This window comes from Fomitopsis serialis, assembly GCF_022376445.1.
Source record: "Fomitopsis serialis strain Sig1Antser10 chromosome Unknown B0H18scaffold_104, whole genome shotgun sequence".
NCBI lineage: Eukaryota > Fungi > Basidiomycota > Agaricomycetes > Polyporales > Fomitopsidaceae > Fomitopsis > Fomitopsis serialis.
In genome coordinates, this window is record NW_025955064.1 from 39,904 (window position 1) to 58,374 (window position 18,471).

Consider the following 18,471-nt stretch of genomic DNA (forward strand, 5'->3'; position numbering starts at 1 on the left):
GCGCGCGGTCCCGCGAGCAAACCGTCCAAAACGATATATATCCAGTGAGAATCCGCCGGAGTCTATCGCGGAACTGGCGCTGATGAGAACGCCGTCCTCGCAGCGAACCCTCACGCTCTCTACTCACGACTTCATTCTAGCCTTGCGCTGCCTGCTGTATGGCAGCACCAACGCAGTCTCTTCCGTCTTGGATGACCCTCTCCTCCTCGATCATCACCGAACCCGACGGAAGTGTCTTCACCTCGTACACGACCCTCGTGTTACCGCTCACCTACTACGGTCCAAGTGTGAGTTCGCCTTCGTTTTCAATGGTTCATCTTCTCGAATGTAGGCTTTCGAATTGTTCCTGAGATACTCGTCGCGTATCATGCGCACAGCATTCTTCAATGCAGTCAACGAGTCCCAATGCAGTGCTCAACGCGGAGCGCGTAGAGCGGTGGTCGGTTGCAGCGTCGCTGCTCTCTGGATGCCGGGACCATACTCTCGTATCCATTTCCATGGCAGTGCGTGTGCGACGCGTGCTTGTGACGACATAGAGAAGCACATTTCATTTCGGCAAAGCAGCTGGATCGCGAGATACGACAGGTCGACCATTGGCTTTCAGCCAGATGTTCTACACATCCCCTCGCTGAAGAACTGTTCCGTGCCTTGACTGCTCTGCCATACTATGACATCTGTTCACTGTCTTTCCAATTACTCACGCGGCCCCGTAGATCCCCCTGGACTCAGCTTGGACGTACGGAGGGTTGACCCCACCTCCGTCTACCTCCGCAGCTCCTACCTCCGCGTCGCCGTCTTCTACTGTGTCGCCCTCGTCTGCTCCATCTAGTTCATCTATGTTGTCATCTTCCCCAACTCCTTCGTCGACCTCGACATCATCGGCGTCAAGCTCAATACCGCCGAGCACCTCCATGACCAGCACGTCGTCGGCATCGGCGTCAGCGACATCCTCTGCCGCAGCGGCTGGTGCACATACTTCGAGATCAGCGACTATATTAGGCGCTGTGCTCGGCTCCCTTCTGGGCACACTGATTCTGGTGCTGTTGATACTCATCTGGCTACTCCTGCGGAGACACTACCGAGGCGTCAGGACCACGACCGACCCACCGAGCAAGAGCGCGAGCTCGAGCTTCTGGAATCGGTCCACGACGGTCTTCTCGCGGCGCAAGTCGCGGCGGCAGACTCCGATTTGGACAGAGTGGCAGATGGTCAATCCCGAGGATTTCGAGGATAGGCTGCCTCAAAGCCCAACGAGCCCGCGCAGCCCCGAAGAAGGCACCCCGCGTGACAGCGGAGACGAGACGGACCCCTTCTTGAACCGCACTGTCCGCGGTGCGAATGAGATGTCGCAGACGCAGTCGGGCACGGACACACTTGTTAGCGTGCCAGCGGCTGCGGCCCTCGCTGCAGGCACGGGCTCGACGCGCCGGCCAGGGACAACGACGCATGTGGGCGGACCCATCATGCCGCGCGAGGAGCTACTCGCGCGTATGAACGAAGAGGATGCTGCGATGCCGCAGGTGCGCCTAGTAAGCCCCTCGACTGACGAGCACACGTCGCCGCTTCTGCCACCTCCGCCGCTGGGCTCGGACCGCCGAAGCATGCGTGCGGCAAGGCCATCGTTCATTGAGACAAAGTCAATGCGCTCGCTCGCGTCTGCCGCGTTCTCCGGGTCGTCAGAGAAGTCAGGCAGCATTGACGCGCAGGAGCAGGAGCGTGCAGAGCTGCTCACGGCGCGGCGAGTCAAGGTCAGTAACTACAGTCAGCCCACGTCGGACGCAGGCAACAGTTCCATCATGAGTGGCACCTCTGGCCTCGAGAGACTCGCGAACCTCCCGCGGATGAGCTGGTTTAGGCGGATGTCTTTCCTCCCCCCTCCCATGGGCTCGAGACCCAGCTCACGTGAAGGTGCGGAGGGGGATCGGTACACACGTACACCCCCACGCTCGCATTCAAGACAGGGATCTCGCTCAAGACCACTCTCGTGGGCGCCGCTGCCCACACATGAGCCGACTAGTCCGACGCCGGATTCCAGCGGGAGTCGGAGACCGAGGCCACCATCGTCGTTCCCCCAGGGCTTGGGTCTCCTCATCGGCGGGGAACGGCCTGTCTCTTCTGTCAGTGCCAAGAGCCGTGCAAGCGTCAGCACCGTGTACCATGATGCGAGAGAGACCCCAAGCAGCTCGTTGGTAGACGTCAGCGTGACCCCGGCTGGAACGTTTGGATCTAATCGTTCACAACCGGGCATTCCGCCTGTGCCTCCGCTCCCTCAGGCCCGCACGGCGCCCGTGTCGCCGCTCGCAGAGCTGACACCTGAGATCGCTACTCGTGGTGGCTATCTGGACATACCTGCCTATGAGCCACCTACCTATGAGGAGTCGCATCGTGACTCTCCGCACAGCTCTGGAGACTCCGGTCCAGGCGACACCGTCGACGTGCTTGACATGCCTGTTCCCCGCCCTGCCTCGCCGTTCACTGCCGCCTCTGGAAGCAGCCGTACGCAACCTCCCCCGGGCCTGCCAAATCCTAGCGTGTGGCGCGACTCGCATGCGACGACGGATGGAACTTCTAGTACCTCTGGCATCAGGATTGACGTCCTGGAAGAGGCGCCGCCTCCGGCTCAAGATGGGTGGCGCACACTGTCAGGCAACGTCGGTGCTGCAGCACCCGGCGGGCGACGGACAACCTTTGGAGTGGTAAGTCCCATTGTTCATTCACGGCGCAATTCAGTCTTATGGTTTTTACAGCCTATGGTAATTCATCGGGATGCCCTGCAGTCCGAGCGTGGCTCTCTTGCGTCTGGACGGTCGCATCTCACTCCACATGTCCTGCATTCGTCTGGCTCTACGGCTGCATCACTACACACGCACCATAGTTCCTCGTCCAAGTCGCACTCGCAAGGGCCTAGTGGCAGTTCTGGATCTCGTTCCGTCTCGCACGCTGGCTCAGTCGGCGAACGGAGGCTCGAACAGGTCAGCGAGACTGCTTCCCCACCCTTGTCCGCCGTCTTTTCCAGAGAAGGCGCCTGGAGCCCGACTTTACCAGGCGTGCGCCCGATGTCGCCCATCCGCCAATCGCCTTCGTCTTCTGCAGAAGAAGCGCCCGTGCTCCCGGAGCCGCGTCCTGCAACGCCGACGACCGCTGCTGGGACGGTGACCTCCACGACGACTTCGAGGACTGAAGACAGTGGCACGCATGCGAGTGTGACGACGAGCGGTACGGACCCAGTGAGTGGCGCTGTGTTGCACTTTCCTGCGCTGCCGTGGTACCGACCCAGCGAACAGGGCTTCGTCGACTCCAGACGTGACGATGACCTCCTGTGGTAGTGCGAGAGTACTCCCCCGGGTTTGATGATCGACCCCTTCCATTCTCCTATTCCGCATACCCCTTGCGTGCCCGTCGAGACAGCTCGATGGCGTACCTCCTTCACATCCTTGAACGGCCTTTACACGCGTTACCCGCTCTACCCCTTGCTCCCTACCCCTACCCCCGACCTCGTTCTGCGACACCTCATTCGAACTTCATCATGACTCCCGATACCTGTTAGATGTTTTGCATTGCTCTGCGTCACCTTTCATATCTTTGCTCCGATCTGGTTGTATCTATCCGTCACCTACTTATCTGATGCTCACGACCCCCTTTATGATTATGACCTACATACTAACGACCAACAATGTATAGCGCGTCTTCTTGTCTCTGTATATGGTCTCCGAACGAGTTTGTTTGCCACGTGTCGGTCAACTGTGAAGCAAGGTAAGTACTGCGTCTGCGTCTTACAGTCTGGTATTCAGATGAACCACATCGTACATTACTTACTCATGCTGTCCTGGGCTGCCGTTCCCGACGGCACTGCCCCACGACTCGTGTGTATACGGACGACGATGCAACTCAAGAACTGCACTATGGTACACGTACTAACGATACAATCCGGTCCCAGTTCCAACTTTGTCTTATCTCACAGGAACCCCCACTGTTCATCCTACGACCTTCTTGGCGTTGACCGTCTGTATGTCGACAGAAAGGATATCCTGTAGGAAGGTGCGTCATTCAGTCTCGCGTCACCTCCCAAGGGAACTGACATACCTTGCCAGCGCGCAGCTCCGAGGGAGAAGGCATCAAGCCCAGGCGGAGCAGTTCCGACGCCTTGCTGACGACAGGGTCCTTCTGCATACTGTTCATGTCGGGTCGTTGAACGCTCTCATTCTGCTTCGCGAGTTGAATGCTGCTTACCTCGCCACAGCGACAACCTTGTCGTCCTTCACGTAGTACGCGATGAACTGCCGGACATGATCAGTACGATGAAGTACGAGCTTGCATGTTGGCAGCTACCTTTAACTCGTCGGGGTTGCCGACGATGATCACGTCCTCGAACCCAGCACCTACGCCGCAGTAGCGGAGCTGCTGGCCCTCTGGACCGGGTATAACAATCTAGTCAATCACTGCTCCTCCGCCTCAAACAAGAACACACGCACGGGCACTCCAGAAAACAGGGACCTTGACGAATGGCTGTCCCTTGCCCTCTGCGATTGTCTTGCCCGTCGCACGTCCCTGGTTACCCGCGACCTACGCCCCAGACTATATCAGCCACCAGGCGGATCTTCCGCGATACCAACACCCTTCCTCACATTCCAGTGCTCGATCCTACGAAGTTCCCCTGTCCCAGGTTGGGGGTACATCGCGATATCCCCGATGGCATACACGCCCTGCAGGCCCTTCACCCTCAGGTACTCGTCCACTAGTACCGCACCGGTCTTGTCGAGCGCGCTCTCGAAGCCCTTGCTCTGCCCGCTCTTGAGGTACTCGGTCGCGGGCCCGACGCCGACGCCCATGATGATCGCGTCCGCGGGGAGCGTGTGCTCGCCCGCGCTGCTCTTCACGACGACTGCGGCAGCCTTGGAGCCGTCGTTCGGCGAGGGCACGATCTTCGAGACCTGGGCGTTCATGTGGAAGTGCACGCCTTTGGACTCGTGGAACTGGGGGTGCAGAGGTTACTTCATGTTGAGAGTATGCATGTGAGTGAGATGGTGGGTACCTTCATGAGCCCCCGACCGACTTCCTTGCCGAGGACGGACTCGAAGGGGACGGAGTCTTGTCCGACGACGTCAATGGATGCGAGCTTTCTACTGGATACAGCGACGACGAGCTCCATGCTGATGAACGAGGAGCCAATCACGACCAACCGCTTGCCCTCCTTGCACGCTACGGCCGACACTCAGCTGATCTTCCCGCATTACTACAACACCGGAAACACCCACCTGCGTCGATCTTCTGCGCATCCTCGACGCCGCGCATCGTATACACGTTGCTTAGACTCGCGCCGTCGATCGGGAGGCGGCGGGGAAGCCCACCGGTGGCGAGGACGAGCGTCTCGTACGGGACGGTGGTGCCGTCGGTAAGGCGCACGCTTTTCGCGGGCGCGTCGACGGACTCGACCTGTACGCCTGTGCGCAGATCTACGCCGTACTTCGTCTTGAGGTCTGCCGCCGAGCGCCATTCGATCTTGGCCGGATCGGTTATGAGCGCCTTGCTCAGCTTCGTCCTGCCAGGGGTGTAAGGTGTGGTATGTTATTCAGTGGATATATGCGCACCTGTCGATAGGGCTGTAATGTTCCTTGGAGAGGACGGTGATCGGGCCGTTGAAGCCATGCTGCAGACATCCAAGTCAGTCAGATTTTTCTGTTAGGAATCAACATATCCGAGTAGCAGCAGGCTCATCACGACCTAGTGCATATATACGCTCGATATGCAAACGGGACGGCCAGAGCTTGCGCCGGGCCAGGCCGTGACGCCTGCGCGAAGCGTCACTCACCTCCCGCAAACTCTCGATGCAATGGAAGGTACCACTTCCTCCCCCGACAATGACAACGCCCTTCCCGCTGCCTACCCCGGTGGCAAGCAGCTTGGACTGGCGGGACATGTTGTTCTTGAGCGTGTCGGAGGGATTCGCGGTCACGTGGATCTTCCCATCGGCGATATGAGCTTTGAAAGAGTGGATCGCCATGGGCGCGGGCGCATCCTCTACATGCACGCCGAGTGTTTACTGGCATGATTCAAAAGAGAATATGCAGACTGTGACGTACCGATATCGCCAGTGGAGACATTGAAACATGCTGTTTAGTTCAGTTAGCATTTATTCATCCACTCAGCGCATACCCCAATCAAATGGACGAACCTCCGTGCCAAGGACTGTGTTATAGTACAAATTAATGGTTGATCGTTGAATTATGGGGCTCATCACGCACCAGACGACTCGGCCGTCAGCGGTGAGCACACCCTTCGCAAGCGGTGCGCCATAGTGAGTGCAGAATGCACTAGTCGCATGAATCTGATCGCCCAAACGTGAGAGGAGGACTTTTCCTTCGCCCTCAAAGTCGACTTGTTTCCTGGAGATGCAAATGAGCATGTAGGAGTATATGCGTCGGTTCTGTTACGCACAACTCTCCATCCTTCAGTTCAGACTCGTTGAGCACCGCGATGGTCTTTGCAGACATCTTGCGCGATTGGGCTGTTGGAACAAGCGGTTTGAATAGATATGTTCTAGAGGATAGTGCGAGAATACAAGGGCGTGGACGAAAAGGACGAAGGAGGGAGTACATACGCTCGCGCCGACGCTGCAGAGGGTCGATATAAGTACACACCCAATTTAGGCGATGACGTCGCTGCCATCACCATTGGTGTGCTCTCAGCTCTGGCCAATCACACACGCTCTATTTTGTCATCGGTGAAGCAAGCAAACGGGGTGACCACTAACACGTTCTGACACGCTCCAGTGGCGAAGTACGATTAATATACTGACCAGTGAGCGACACGCTACGTAGTTCGAGGATTTGTGCTTGCTGGTTGAATTGTGGGTTGAAGTAAAGTAGAGATCACCGGCGTTTACTCAAGTACGCGACAGCTGTGTGACCGGGGACGCGTTCGGCACGTGAATTTCGTCACATCACGGTCCCTACGGCCGACGACTCCGCCGCGGTGACCGTGCTTGCCTACAAAGTCCACTATCCTCTCACTACCACCATGTCGTCTGCCAGAGTGTTAGGTCTGGGTTCCGCGCTTAGGCAGGCTGCTCTCAAGCCGAGGGGTGAGTGCTGTCGCAACACTTCCGCGTCGAGCTCACGGTTTGAGCGCACGTAGCCAATGCCTTCCGGGTGGTGGTTCCCAAGCGGCAAGTCGATCCTTCGACCTCAACTTGAGCATCTGCAGCTGACATGTCATATTGAATCAGTGGCGTCCAGACACAGTCTCTTCCCCCCTCGGCCATGAATGAAATCCTCAACACGCAACGCCTGAAGCGTCCCTCTAGCCCCCACTTCACCATCTACCAGCCTCAACTGACTTGGCTCGGCTCGATTGCCAACCGTATGACTGGTTCTGCTCTGAGCGTCCGTATGTATTCGCGTGACCAGTATATCTTAGACTTCAAAGCTAATACCCGCGTAGTTCTGTACGGATATGCCCTTGCATACCTTGTCGCACCCGGGACGTTCGACTCCGTGCACGTCATCGAGTTCGTCGCTGGCCTTCCCGACGCCGTCAAATACACCGGGAAGGCTATCTTGGCCGCGCCCTTCGCGTTCCACTCGTGGAACGGTCTGCGGCACTTGGCTTGGGACACGGGCAAATGTACGTCATACTACCCTCTCCAGGATGTACACTTCACTGATGATTGAACTTCTTCAGTCCTCAGCCTCAAGGGGGCGTACCAGACTGGTTATGCCGTGCTCGGGGCTACCGCTGTCACGACTGTCGCGCTCGTCCTCCTGTGATGTAGCTATATTTGTAGACAATGCACAAGAGGCTGTGATCCTAGGATTCGCATTCACAGGCTGTACTCGGACCTTGACGGCTCGGTGGCAAACCGCATAAGAAGCCAATCCCCATTGTACTGAGGTTCACAGCTTTGACGTTTAGCGCGCTGATAATCACTCTTATATGCGAACGCTAGCTTTGTCGCTCTTTCCCCGCCGGCGACTTCGTCCTCCCATTTGCTACCAGGTCACGTAGGTATGGGTAACAGCTACTCCATTGTGCAGCAGCTCTCGCGCGAGGAGCAGGAAGAGCGTGACTACGCGCGCCTTGTAGAGGCAGTAGAGGCAGCCCAGAACGCTCAGCTGCAGTTCGGGCAGTCCCCAGATGTCCCGGCACCGTATGGCCTACAAGGTTCTCATCCGCAGACTTCTACTCCAGGAAGTTGGCCTGCGCCTACGCCGTACCAGCCTCGGCAGAATGTACGTTATTCCACTGGATTCGTCCCGCCAAGCTCGACACTTGGGCTCTTAGATCGTACGTTCGATGTGAATTTCATACCGATATTCAGTCCTCTCATGCAAGCGATTATTGTCTCAGAGACCAGGATCCCTGTTGCCACTTCGCAGCGGCCTCCTGCGCAGGAGAGGAAGAGCGATGGATCGCACACTATGGTAGAGTCGCCCGCCGATGGGCGTGCCTATGCACATCCCGATGAAATTGAACGTACGTATTGTGGCATCCGAGCGGCCATCGTTCCCTGGTTAGGATCACGATAACATACGTCCCCTAGCGGTTTGTGAAGAAGCGTGCGCCATGCCTGCAAGGCAAGTTTCACTCCCTGAGCTCAGGATATCTCGGATACTCAGCGCTGTTCTTCTTAGTTACACACCGTCATCCAGCAACGTGTCAAGAGGACGGTCGCTGACTCGCCACCGGTCTTCCAGTAGGCCTCCGTCTCGCTCGCCTGATCGGCCGGTCATGCTGTGCATTGCGCCGGACCCTCCAAAGTACCCGGAGGATTCTCCCGCGTGCGTGAAAAGGACCCTCCGAAGTACCCGGAGGATTCTCCCGCGCAAAGTACCCGGAGGATGCATTGCGAGCCCTCAGTATCGGCGTGCCTCGTCACCGGATTCCCCGGCTAGCCGCCATGAGAGCATGCGCCGAAGTCCTAGCATAGCTCGTGGCTGCGATCACTGCACTCCTTCTCTCTTCGCCCGTCGTGATACGGCGCCAGAATGTCCTCCGGAAGCCATACCTACATCACGTCCCCCTTCAGCTTCAGTGGTCAGCTACAGGAGCCGTTCTTCCCGAGTCACGTCGTTAGGACCTCGTGCTCGTCGTTCGAGTCGCTCCCCTCCCCAGGCTGTTATCATGTCTGTCGTGCTTCGAGCAGGGACGCCTCCCCGATGTAGGGATCCGTCACCGCTTTCTCGCGAGAGCCGCAGACATGCAAGTCGATCTCCATCGCCGAGCACCCCATGTTTGTCCCCACAAAGCCCGCTGCCCAGCGAGGCACCCTCGTCCCCCCCGCTCGTAGCGACGCGGCTACCCTCATTGTCTCCGCCACCAACGTCCCGGGAACGATCAATGCGCACGGAGGATTCTGTGCGTCGTCGCCCTTCGGAGACTGCGATTTCGGTGGAAAGGCCTCCGAGTCGGAGATCACGGTCGAGCAGTCCGCACATTGATTTTAACAGGCAGATGAGGACCGGCGTCCGTCGATGTGCCAGTGGGTCGCTATGAACGGCCTATCCCCGACATGCCGTCGAGGAGATCATCGCCTGGGAGCATCCATTCACTGCGCAGAAGCAGCCCAGTGGTCATATTGCCACCTCCGGCGAGCGATGACAGAGATCATTCCATCGAACACAGAGAGTCGCCTCGTCTTGCCCCAGCCGCGGGACCCTCAGGCGATGTTGCTCCGCTCACGCATAGGCGCTCGCAGAGTCTGTCAACACGACTGGTACACCCAAATAGACACGGAGTCTTGCAGAATTTCTTCCAGGGCTTGTTGTCCAGAAACCATACTGATGCAGATGTACCGTTGTCCAGTGCCTCCGGCCCGGTTTCAGCGTCCTCAGGGTGGGCCGACCTCCGACCACCCACGAGAGCCGGCGCTAGGGGCTCTGGTCGTGCGTGTCTGGTGATGGAGGGACCGCGGCCTGACATTCCCCCACCCCCGCAAGCATTATGCGTCCAAGTCGTCGCACCTGGGTCTGTTCCCGTAGGCAGACCGCAGGCTCTGCGCATCGTTGACCCGCCCCTGCTACAGCCTGCATTTGTAGAACCCGCACATGCACCGCAGGTCGTTGGGGCCTCGCAATACGCGCACGTACACCGGGTCCCTACTTTACGCCCTTCTAGCCCAAAGGGTAGCGTGAAGAGCCTAATCTCTGGTGCACATTCTACGAATCTTGCCGCAACCTTCACGGGCAGGCAGGGCTCTGGCTTGTACGAGAAAGTTCGCAGCCCATCACCTCCGGGGGCTTGCATACCACCCAATGTGCCGTTCCAGCCGTATGTAAATCTCGTGCACGCGGTTGGTCTCCCACATCAGCTGAAGAGCAAGGCGGAAGATGGGTGGCGCCCGGCATGGAGGGTGTTCCCGTTGAAGGTCTTCCGGGGCTCGGACTACAAGATCATGAAGATAGAGGCCGCGTGGGACGACGAGGCGCTGTTGAGCGAATTGCGGAGAACGTATGACGATCTGCGGACGGTGTGGAGGAAGTGGTTCTCGTTGAGGAACGTCGCGTGAGTTACCATGTTGACGTTTTTATATAAGCTTACAAGGATGTCTGCTGACGACGATGGCTTGCAATAGCTCGATGACGATGGTACATGTGAGTCAAAACGTTTTCATCTTGCTCGATAGAACGCTTAGCGGGTCTCCATACACAGGCAGACCACTCAATTATATACCCGCAACGCGTCGGGCCAGCGAAGGTCAGCCCGTCAAAAAACATGCGCCTGCGCTGGTTCCTGCACCACCCGTCCTACATGAGAGGGCGGCACGAGTTCATGCAGGTCCTGACAGCTCGCACCGATCTCGGGATCGAGTTCGTGGAGCGGTGGCAGCTCTCTCGGATAGCCATCGCTGTTCTGCTCCCTGTGCTGGCCTCGGTGGTGATCGGGGTCGTGTACAGTATCGCAGCAAGTGACCCTTCGACCGCGTTCACGATTGCAGGTACGTCTTGACGTGTTGATGAGTTATCGGTGCGGGTCAAGTCTGACTTGGGTGTTGAAACGTTGACAGGTTACTTGACGTCCGCGTACTCTGTTTGTCTCGTTCTTGTTGGGTTGCTCAACTTCGTGGAGTCCTGAGGCTAGTAGCCTGCAAAGCATAGTGGGATTCAGGCTGAGATGTGAACGCTTTGACAAAAGGACGGTGCTTGCTTCATGTCTGATGCAGTGAGATGGGACATATTCAGAACGGTGTCGCCCTGGCCGCGCCTACTTTACGGTCGCAGTATATGACGTGTGTACGAATTGTAGCGTCGAGCTTTACTCAGATCGCCTGAGGTAGCTGCCACGCGCCAATGCCATCATGCTCTGTACAGTACTGTGTACATCATTCGATTGTGGGACCAGGCCCGTGTGTCTGTGCGTAGTATGTAGAAGCGTGGCTCACCAATGCACAGGCTTTCGCGGAGCTGGCTTTGGTGGTCACCGACTGGAGTTTCAGGTTCCTGCGACTGGCCTACTAGCGTCGCAGGCACGTACCACGGCGACTGGTGTGGTGTGTTTGCAATTACGACTCGGATGCAGCGGCGAATTCTCTGTGCCACTCTTTGTTGGATATCAATTATGTGGGCACCTAATTCACAGAGAGGGTGGGTTCCACGTACCGGTCGTATGCGTATCGTAAGCCATGGCGGCCCTGCACGGACTCCCCGTGCAACCGGGCACTTTGATGCGCTCTGGGAGCCCGCCGAGACCGACGTTCAGCCCATGTAACAGCGATTGGTCTGCGGATGCTTTTCCAGTGCATTGTACATGCGCATTCCGAGTGAAGTAGCCTGATTTAGAGAACGTCTGGGGGCGCGAAAAGCCGGAGAAGACCTAGCATGAGACCTGGACAAGGACACGATGCGGCGAGCGATGGTCGTGTCAACGAGCCCTCCATATGCTGTAAGTACAACCCTACAGCTGTCGGACAGAAGGTGCGTACCGGTGACTCAGCAACGTCAGTCCGTGTTGCATTCATGCGGACGGGTAGCATATGTCTGCAGCCTATAATTACGACGAACGTCAGGGCGAGGTGTATAGAGACTATTATAGAACAGCAAATGGAGTGCTTTCCGCCGTGAGAGGGCTCCCGCGAAAGTGGTTCGGTACCGGTGGGAGAAGCTGTCACCAGGGAGGAAGTGCTGTGACCGTATGGGCCGGATGACATGATCCGTTTAGGATTTGGAATCAAACTTTCAGCGAAAGACGTCGCCGTGGGTGCTGGATGACAGACACCCCGGAAAATATAGCCTATACGAGGCCAATTGTCACTCGGTTCTGCGAAGGGAAGACCGTGGAAACTTGCGGTCATTGTAGTTCCCCTGGGAGCCTCGCTCAGTAAAGGAACAATCAAGAATGGATGAACAGATGTGTGTGCGGTATGCATCACATATCTTACAGATGAGTATCTCCACAGGTCAGCAGCTGGGACGGGCCTTGCATCGAAAGATACTGCCGTTCTACGCGGCGGTGCATCTGTTCGATGACCGACTTGTAGGAAAACGCCGAGCCCAGGAACTCCACCGCCCGGTGACACTGGCGTCCGCCAGACGACCACAGCCCTGCCACCCTACATATGCCACAAAGGCTCCACGTATGCGCTGAAGAGGCGATTACGTTCAGGAGCCAGGCGGTTCGTGAGCGTCGGCGTTTCGGGGTCGAGGTCAGGTGCACAGCATAACGCCGACGAGTACGTACAACCTTCTTCGCGCACCCGACGAGCGAGCGATGGCCTGAGAGTCTGCCAGTGCCAGGCCCTTCTCCGTAGAATGTGCGGACAAGTCCGCGAAGAACGGACAGGGCTGGGTGGTTGAGGCGCGTGAGAGGGCTTGGGCGAGGCGCGGATGCTGTCCATTCGTTACTGACGCCGGGTGGTTGGTGGGAATTCCGGATTGGGACTGCGAGTGCAAGCGGGGAGGGTTGGTAGAAATGCCGGGTATGGAAGTAGGTGGCGAGGCGGGGCAGACGACCTCGAGGACGGCCCGCTCGTCGAGGGCGGACAGCGAGCGGCACGGCGCTGGCGGTGCCGGGCTGATGCCGGGGCAGCTCCGAGGAGGGCTTTCCGGATGCGGACATGGCCGTCCGCAAATGTTGGCGCCTGGTCTGCTTAGTCAGCGGGCGGTGAGAGCGACGGCCTGCGAAGGCCCGGCTGGAGAGCAGGAAGCCGGGGGCGCCGGCGCCTGATGTATATGGCAGGGGTCGTCGACCTGCAAGAGACTCCCTCTCCATCCACGTCCACCAACGCCTCCTCCCCGTCCCCCACGACGTCCACGACCCTCCGCACGACGACGACCGCCTTTTCACCACCCACCAGCAAGACCCAGACATGCCCTCGGCCTCAAACTATGTCCCAGACGTGCTCTGTCGCCGCATCCAGGACGGCATCCGCGCGGTCACGCAGCGGCTGCACAGTAGACGGTAAGCATCTCGTCTGGCTCAGCACGACGGTTGGCCGGGGATTCCCAGCTAGCACCGTCTTCTCCGCCGGTGGTCGAGTTGTTGCCGTTGAATGCAGCATATCATCCTTCGACAATCTGACTATAAGCGAGCTGGACGCTAGTCGCGAAGAGGCAAGTCGCGTCGCAAATCCGGGAAACGCATGTAATATGTGTTCATGGACTGTCCTTGCACTGTCCTTGTGTCACTTGGACATGGGAGGTGTCGCGTTTCCCGGGTGTGCGTGCGCGACATGCATCTTGACACTCGCGTCCGGGGACGCGTGTCAACTCGCATGTAAAATAAAATCTGTACTCACACCCTCAATTCTAGACACATCACCGACCGTTCAACAACAGACCGAATACCTAGCAAACGGTGAGCCTCTTCACCCTATTCCGCTTCCACTTCTCGTCTGTCGTCGTGTTGGGGCTTTTCCGCCGGGTAATGTCCACCCCTAAGACGACTCGACGCTGCATCACCCTCATGACGCCGGCCTCAGTCTTGCTAGATACACCGAAGCGCACAATACCGGAGCGGTATAAAGCACTTGGTGTCCAACTGGTACCTCTATCGTCAGCGATGGCCTGGCCCGTTCTCGCTCAGTATATGCGCACTGCGCGTGCAATCGTTTATGGGTGCCCGGGAGACGTGGGAGACGTGGTTCGCGCAGCGCGCTCAAGGCCCACTCATTAGACCGCCGTTCAATTGGTGTCGTTCAGTTATGAGGCCAAGATGTGTCGGACGACACTAGTGAATGTTCTGTGCGGCTTCCCTGGTCTCATACATTCCCGCGATCGAGGACTTGTGAGCGTAAATTGCCGGTCTTGGTAGTCACCCGACGGTTGTGCCTCGCGGCAGAGTATGCTTTACCTGCCACGTCGGAACCTTGTCCTCCACAAGGTTCTCCTGACTGAACGCCGTATCGCTGACTGACAGGAGTCCGTGCGGACATGTCCCGCGATGTCGTGTGCTGTTATGCACAATACCGTCATGCTTTCTGGAACAGTTGGAAGTGCTCGGTGCGGGATTTGGTAGGCTTTACGCTGGAGCAACTCAACTTGTCATCTGGCTTGACTGAAGCTACACCCATCCTGCACCCGGCTTTATCTCACGGCTGCAATGCCCAGGTTCGTGTGCCTGTCTTGCCGTGTATAGGCAGACTTTGAATCTCGACTCGGGCTCTATCTGGTGCCCTGTCATGTTCTGTTGAGAACGGCTAAATAAGGCACGTTCTGGGCTCCTGGATATTGGTGGCTGGATGCTCTGCATTCCTGGAGGTCTTATAGCTGTCGTGGTCGTATTCCTCGCTCACTCAACACTCTAGCCGCTTACTCGGTGGTTATGATTTGAACATGCGCTTACTCCTCGCCCACAGACGCTCGGCTTTCCGCTACCGCTCACGACAATCGTTGAAGCTGCCCTACATCCCGCCAGAACTATGGGGTGTCATCATTCAGCACGCCTGCGTATTCGAGTACGACCCGCTGGACACGGAGCAGGAACTATCCTTCTTGGAGATGTCGACATCCGCCCAGCTCGCGACGCATCGAGCTGCCATGCAAGTGAAGCTCACGCTGTCGCTCGTTTGCAAGGAGTGGAACGCGCTGAGCCGGCCATTCGTGTACGAGTTCGTGTGGATCAGTCATGCGGTACAGGCCAAGCTGCTCGCGCGGACGCTCATCATGGAGTTCGTGGAAGGCTTGGAGTGCAGCGGGAAGTACCTCCGGCGCCTGCATATCGAGACGCCTGCGCTGGAGCGCTGTGCGCCGGCGGACCTCCGGACAATCCTAGACTACTCGCCCCAGCTTTTCATCTTCTCCGACCACCATTCCGTACAACGGAATCTGTTGACGGGCGTGCAGGACCCCCGATGTAGTCCGGAGGAGATCTTGCGACTGGTCGCTCACCCGAAGATCCGGAGACTGAGCTGGACGTGCTACGACGATACGCCGTTCGAGCTGCGGATGCACCCACTGGAGACGAACCTCGCGACGCGGCTAGAGTACCTGGAGCTCTCATGCTGCTCGCCAAACTTCCGCTCGATCATCGCCGAGTCGTTCGCGCAGCCACAGGCGCACTCACGCGGCGCGACGATCGACATGAACGTCTCCTTGCCGTCTCTGCGCGCGCTGAAGGTCTCACTGGACAACAACACGTTCGCGGCCCTCGCGTCGTGGGACATGCCCAAGCTGACGAACTTGTCGGTGTTATCCTCGGACTTCAGCTACACCGGCGCGGGTTTCGCGGCGTTCTTCCAGGCGCACGGAGCGAAGCTGCGGCAGCTTGAGCTCGGGCACTCGTCCGCCCTCGTAGAGGAGCACTATCTCACGACGCCCCAGCACGTCCTTCAGATGCAGCACGCGTCGCCGCGCCCAGTGTCGCTCGCGGAGTGGTGCCCTAACCTGCGCGAACTGATCTGCTCGGCGGATGCGGAGTGGCACTGGCAGAGCCCCGATTGGATCGCGCCGCATATCCTCCTCCCGGCGCACCCCCGTGTCGAGCTCATCGGCATCCGAGACATCGATACACGCCTACGGGAAGATCCGGACGTCCCCGGTGCGGACACGCCGTACTTCCCGCTGTTCGAGCAGCTTTCGTCGTTGCTGCGGTGCGACGCGTTCCCGAGTCTGCGGTATGTGCGGGACATGAGCGAAGAGAGCCACCGGATGCGCATGGTCCAGCCGGACAAGCGCGTGCACGCGTTTTGGAGCAAGGTCGTGCGCGCGTGCCAGGAGCGCGCGGTCTGGCTTGAGGACTGCGCAGGCGTGAACATCACGCAGCGCAACCTCCAGCGCGCCGCGGCGCTGCAGAAGACGACCCAGTCATACATCGAGGCGTTCCGCTCGCGGTAGGCCCGCTGGGACCGATTGTATACCCCCTTCCTCTGGCTCTTACGCCCTTGCATACCAATATTTACGACAACTGTTTATGCCCTCGGCGACGACGCAATCAAGCAAGAAGAAGACCGCAATTACCCATGTTCCCTGCATATATCCCACTCACACACAGTGCATGTCCATTCTACGACCATGGTTACCCATTTGTACGCATCTCATGTGCTGTATCGTCTGACATCCTAGCTGGCTTCGTTATCCAGCCGTTCTCGTGCATTTTCATACGTTTCATCATCCTTGGGTCAGCAGGTGACATGCTGGTGTGCGGTTACGACCTTTCAAGTTCTATTACTTTCGGCGATTTGGATGTGCGCCGCTCCTTTTCTTCAATCTTCGGCTGTCTATGGACCTCGGTTGGATTTATCGATTTGAAGTAGAGTTTTGGCGGTACAAAATGATGTATAAAGCATCGTCGCTATGTCGTTCGTTACAGAAGCCTTCCAAATGTGTGCCCTCAAGCTTGAGTGATGTTTTAAACACCTTGCCCGCCATCATCCTCGACGGGTTGTACGTTCATCAAGTCCTGGCGAGACAGCGGTCGATTAACTTTGGTATACGTATACAAGGCGACTACTCACCTTCCGTTCATACTTCAGGCCAGACAGGTATACTTGCTTCGTCTTGCTCGACTATATTACCCTCTTCTGACATGGTGAAGGAGAGGATAAAATGCAGCCCCATGTCGTCGCGCTCGACATAGAAGAACCGTAACGACGGGCAGGCCGTTAGGATTGCGTCCACGAAATCGCGGTACCGGGCCAGGCGTGTGGTCCTGTACCTGCGGGTCTCCCAGACGGTGACCCATGTGAACGTCTCGAGAGTAAGGGGCTGGCGTGTCATGTATTCTACGTGGCTGAGCCCGGGGAACCACGGCATAGGCTGGGACGAGGTGCTTTTGATTAGTCGTGGAACTGGTATATGACGGGATTGCTCACTTCCTCTATTTGATCGACTACCTTGAGGTGCTTGAGATGAGGGAGCTCGTGGTCTCGGAACAGGGCAGTGGGGTGGCTGATGTAGTCAGAGCTGCACACGAAGGTCCTGCGGTAAGCGAATTCAACGATCTGGTCGCTTAAGGCGTGGATCATCGAGCCGGAGTACGTGTGACCGAGGGACCAGTCAAGGTGGGCGATCTTCCGGCGGTCCGCCTGCATGTTACGGACAAAGAAGCTGTCATATGTGTGCAGCCACCTCAGGTTCGGGAGGGCGTCGTTCGATAATACCCATTCGACCATGTCAAGGATGTGGCCGTGTCTCGCGACCAAGGATTCGATCTGCGTCTGCTTGTCCAAGAATTGCTTGAGCTCCTTGTTGTGCGTCGTGTGACACGCGAAGGACGTCAAGCTGAAAGGACATTTGTTGAGAGTACAAAGAATGCTGTTATATAGAGTCGGCTGCGTACAGCAGTACTCCACGTTGAGTTGAAGGTCCGTGAGGTTTACGAGCTCCGGCAGAATCTTGTTGAACGTTGCACAACCGGACTTCGCATGCCTGTCGTCATCAACTCGAAGAATGTGGACGAGGGATGCGCGGTGAGGCGATGAGGCCAGCGCACACTGGAGGCTGCGAAGTTGGCGAGGAACCCCGAGGGAGACGTGGATTTCGCGGTACAAGCGCGGTTCTACCTCTGTCCGGAAGGCATGACATACGCAACCCGCATTGGCTAGAGCGAGCGGGGAGTTGACTTCCTTGAGTATCATGGTGAAGAGTTCCGCGGGAAGTCTCCATTCTTGAGGTATCACAGCATCCCGCGTGGATTGCGTCGGAACTTGCTTCTTAGAGCGTTTCTTCTTCGGCATGGAGGCCTAGCTTGAGTAGCCTACATATGTTGACCCTTCTTTAGCGCAAGGTCAATCAGGAGTGAAACAAATTACTAAGTTATGACGCAATTAGGAGAGAAGACCACAATGGGAAAGACCTAACAAATCGTCAGTCTTGAAATGGCGGAGGTTGACATAGACTCACAACTGGTAGCAGTACGTGAATGTGCAGCCGCAGATCTATGTGTCTACTGGAGTCTGCAAGCCTTCCCGCTCGAGCTACGAGTGACTGTCGCGGTCAAGAACGGATAAGTTCAATGAGCGTCCGTCCAAGGATATATGTATTGGGCGCGTGATCTGTGGCCACATCGGACGCCGGGACGGTCCCGGGCGCTTATAATACT

General features: G+C 57.5%; 8 protein-coding genes across 8 annotated transcripts; 5 read left to right on the forward strand and 3 right to left on the reverse strand.

The window, feature by feature from the left end:
* Positions 1-191: 191 nt before the first annotated feature.
* On the forward strand, positions 192-3,326 carry B0H18DRAFT_1123700 (uncharacterized protein; the record flags this gene model as incomplete). The annotated part of the gene is made up of 3 exons (XM_048034727.1): positions 192-287; positions 714-2,696; positions 2,748-3,326. 3 exons carry the CDS (start codon positions 192-194, stop codon positions 3,324-3,326), a joined length of 2,658 nt encoding a protein of 885 aa, XP_047888169.1.
* Positions 3,327-3,974: 648 nt separating this feature from the next.
* B0H18DRAFT_883934 (uncharacterized protein) lies at positions 3,975-6,491 on the reverse strand (the record flags this gene model as incomplete). Its single annotated transcript, XM_048041005.1, has 14 exons — positions 3,975-4,028; positions 4,084-4,171; positions 4,231-4,277; positions 4,330-4,409; positions 4,473-4,563; positions 4,626-4,973; positions 5,033-5,199; positions 5,256-5,539; positions 5,589-5,647; positions 5,810-6,018; positions 6,081-6,110; positions 6,173-6,186; positions 6,243-6,383; positions 6,436-6,491. 14 exons carry the CDS (start codon positions 6,489-6,491, stop codon positions 3,975-3,977), a joined length of 1,668 nt encoding a protein of 555 aa, XP_047888170.1.
* Positions 6,492-6,846: 355 nt separating this feature from the next.
* Positions 6,847-7,956, forward strand: B0H18DRAFT_1035230 (succinate dehydrogenase cytochrome b560 subunit). Its single transcript, XM_048030309.1, has 5 exons — positions 6,847-7,081; positions 7,135-7,165; positions 7,226-7,386; positions 7,441-7,623; positions 7,681-7,956. Exons 1-5 carry the CDS (start codon positions 7,018-7,020, stop codon positions 7,764-7,766), a joined length of 525 nt encoding a protein of 174 aa, XP_047888171.1. The 5' UTR covers positions 6,847-7,017; the 3' UTR covers positions 7,767-7,956.
* On the forward strand, positions 7,957-9,548 carry B0H18DRAFT_40389 (uncharacterized protein). The gene is made up of 4 exons (XM_048037939.1): positions 7,957-8,283; positions 8,347-8,472; positions 8,540-8,573; positions 8,631-9,548. The coding sequence occupies exons 1-4, from the start codon at positions 8,007-8,009 to the stop codon at positions 9,490-9,492; spliced, it is 1,299 nt and encodes a 432-aa protein (XP_047888172.1). The 5' UTR covers positions 7,957-8,006; the 3' UTR covers positions 9,493-9,548.
* A 347-nt stretch (positions 9,549-9,895) lies between these two features.
* Positions 9,896-11,070, forward strand: B0H18DRAFT_883935 (uncharacterized protein; the record flags this gene model as incomplete). The annotated part of the gene is made up of 3 exons (XM_048041006.1): positions 9,896-10,495; positions 10,648-10,933; positions 11,003-11,070. 3 exons carry the CDS (start codon positions 9,896-9,898, stop codon positions 11,068-11,070), a joined length of 954 nt encoding a protein of 317 aa, XP_047888173.1.
* Positions 11,071-11,186: 116 nt separating this feature from the next.
* B0H18DRAFT_40481 (uncharacterized protein) lies at positions 11,187-12,499 on the reverse strand. Its single transcript, XM_048037942.1, has 5 exons — positions 11,918-12,499; positions 11,809-11,866; positions 11,595-11,714; positions 11,378-11,535; positions 11,187-11,308 (listed from the first exon to the last, which is right to left on the reverse strand). Exons 1-4 carry the CDS (start codon positions 12,359-12,361, stop codon positions 11,498-11,500), a joined length of 660 nt encoding a protein of 219 aa, XP_047888174.1. The 5' UTR covers positions 12,362-12,499; the 3' UTR covers positions 11,187-11,308; positions 11,378-11,497.
* Positions 12,500-13,170: 671 nt separating this feature from the next.
* Positions 13,171-16,706, forward strand: B0H18DRAFT_1035238 (uncharacterized protein). The gene is made up of 3 exons (XM_048030310.1): positions 13,171-13,392; positions 13,744-13,788; positions 14,789-16,706. The coding sequence occupies exons 1-3, from the start codon at positions 13,301-13,303 to the stop codon at positions 16,263-16,265; spliced, it is 1,614 nt and encodes a 537-aa protein (XP_047888175.1). The 5' UTR covers positions 13,171-13,300; the 3' UTR covers positions 16,266-16,706.
* Positions 16,707-17,107: 401 nt separating this feature from the next.
* Positions 17,108-18,218, reverse strand: B0H18DRAFT_40503 (uncharacterized protein). Its single transcript, XM_048037943.1, has one exon. The coding sequence runs from the start codon at positions 18,104-18,106 to the stop codon at positions 17,207-17,209; it is 900 nt and encodes a 299-aa protein (XP_047888176.1). The 5' UTR covers positions 18,107-18,218; the 3' UTR covers positions 17,108-17,206.
* Between the last annotated feature and the right edge of the window lie 253 nt (positions 18,219-18,471).

Excerpts from the sequence above, each read along its gene's own strand:
- B0H18DRAFT_40389 (XM_048037939.1), top strand. The coding sequence starts at position 8,007 with ATGGGTAACAGCTACTCCATTGTGCAGCAGCTCTCGCGCGAGGAGCAG. Across the intron at positions 8,284-8,346 it reads GACACTTGGGCTCTTAGATC|AGACCAGGATCCCTGTTGCC; the intron begins GTACGTTCGATG and ends TTATTGTCTCAG. Across the intron at positions 8,574-8,630 it reads GCGTGCGCCATGCCTGCAAG|TTACACACCGTCATCCAGCA; the intron begins GCAAGTTTCACT and ends TGTTCTTCTTAG.
- B0H18DRAFT_40481 (XM_048037942.1), bottom strand. The coding sequence starts at position 12,361 with ATGCATACCGCACACACATCTGTTCATCCATTCTTGATTGTTCCTTTA. Across the intron at positions 11,867-11,917 it reads CTGACGTTGCTGAGTCACCG|GGCTCGTTGACACGACCATC; the intron begins GTACGCACCTTC and ends CAGCATATGGAG. Across the intron at positions 11,715-11,808 it reads TTGTCCAGGTCTCATGCTAG|ACCAATCGCTGTTACATGGG; the intron begins GTCTTCTCCGGC and ends AAGCATCCGCAG.
- B0H18DRAFT_40503 (XM_048037943.1), bottom strand. The coding sequence starts at position 18,106 with ATGCCGAAGAAGAAACGCTCTAAGAAGCAAGTTCCGACGCAATCCACG.
- B0H18DRAFT_1035230 (XM_048030309.1), top strand. The coding sequence starts at position 7,018 with ATGTCGTCTGCCAGAGTGTTAGGTCTGGGTTCCGCGCTTAGGCAGGCT. Across the intron at positions 7,387-7,440 it reads TGGTTCTGCTCTGAGCGTCC|TTCTGTACGGATATGCCCTT; the intron begins GTATGTATTCGC and ends ATACCCGCGTAG. Across the intron at positions 7,624-7,680 it reads GGCTTGGGACACGGGCAAAT|TCCTCAGCCTCAAGGGGGCG; the intron begins GTACGTCATACT and ends GAACTTCTTCAG.
- B0H18DRAFT_1035238 (XM_048030310.1), top strand. The coding sequence starts at position 13,301 with ATGCCCTCGGCCTCAAACTATGTCCCAGACGTGCTCTGTCGCCGCATC. Across the intron at positions 13,393-13,743 it reads CAGCGGCTGCACAGTAGACG|ACACATCACCGACCGTTCAA; the intron begins GTAAGCATCTCG and ends CCTCAATTCTAG. Across the intron at positions 13,789-14,788 it reads GACCGAATACCTAGCAAACG|ACGCTCGGCTTTCCGCTACC; the intron begins GTGAGCCTCTTC and ends CCTCGCCCACAG.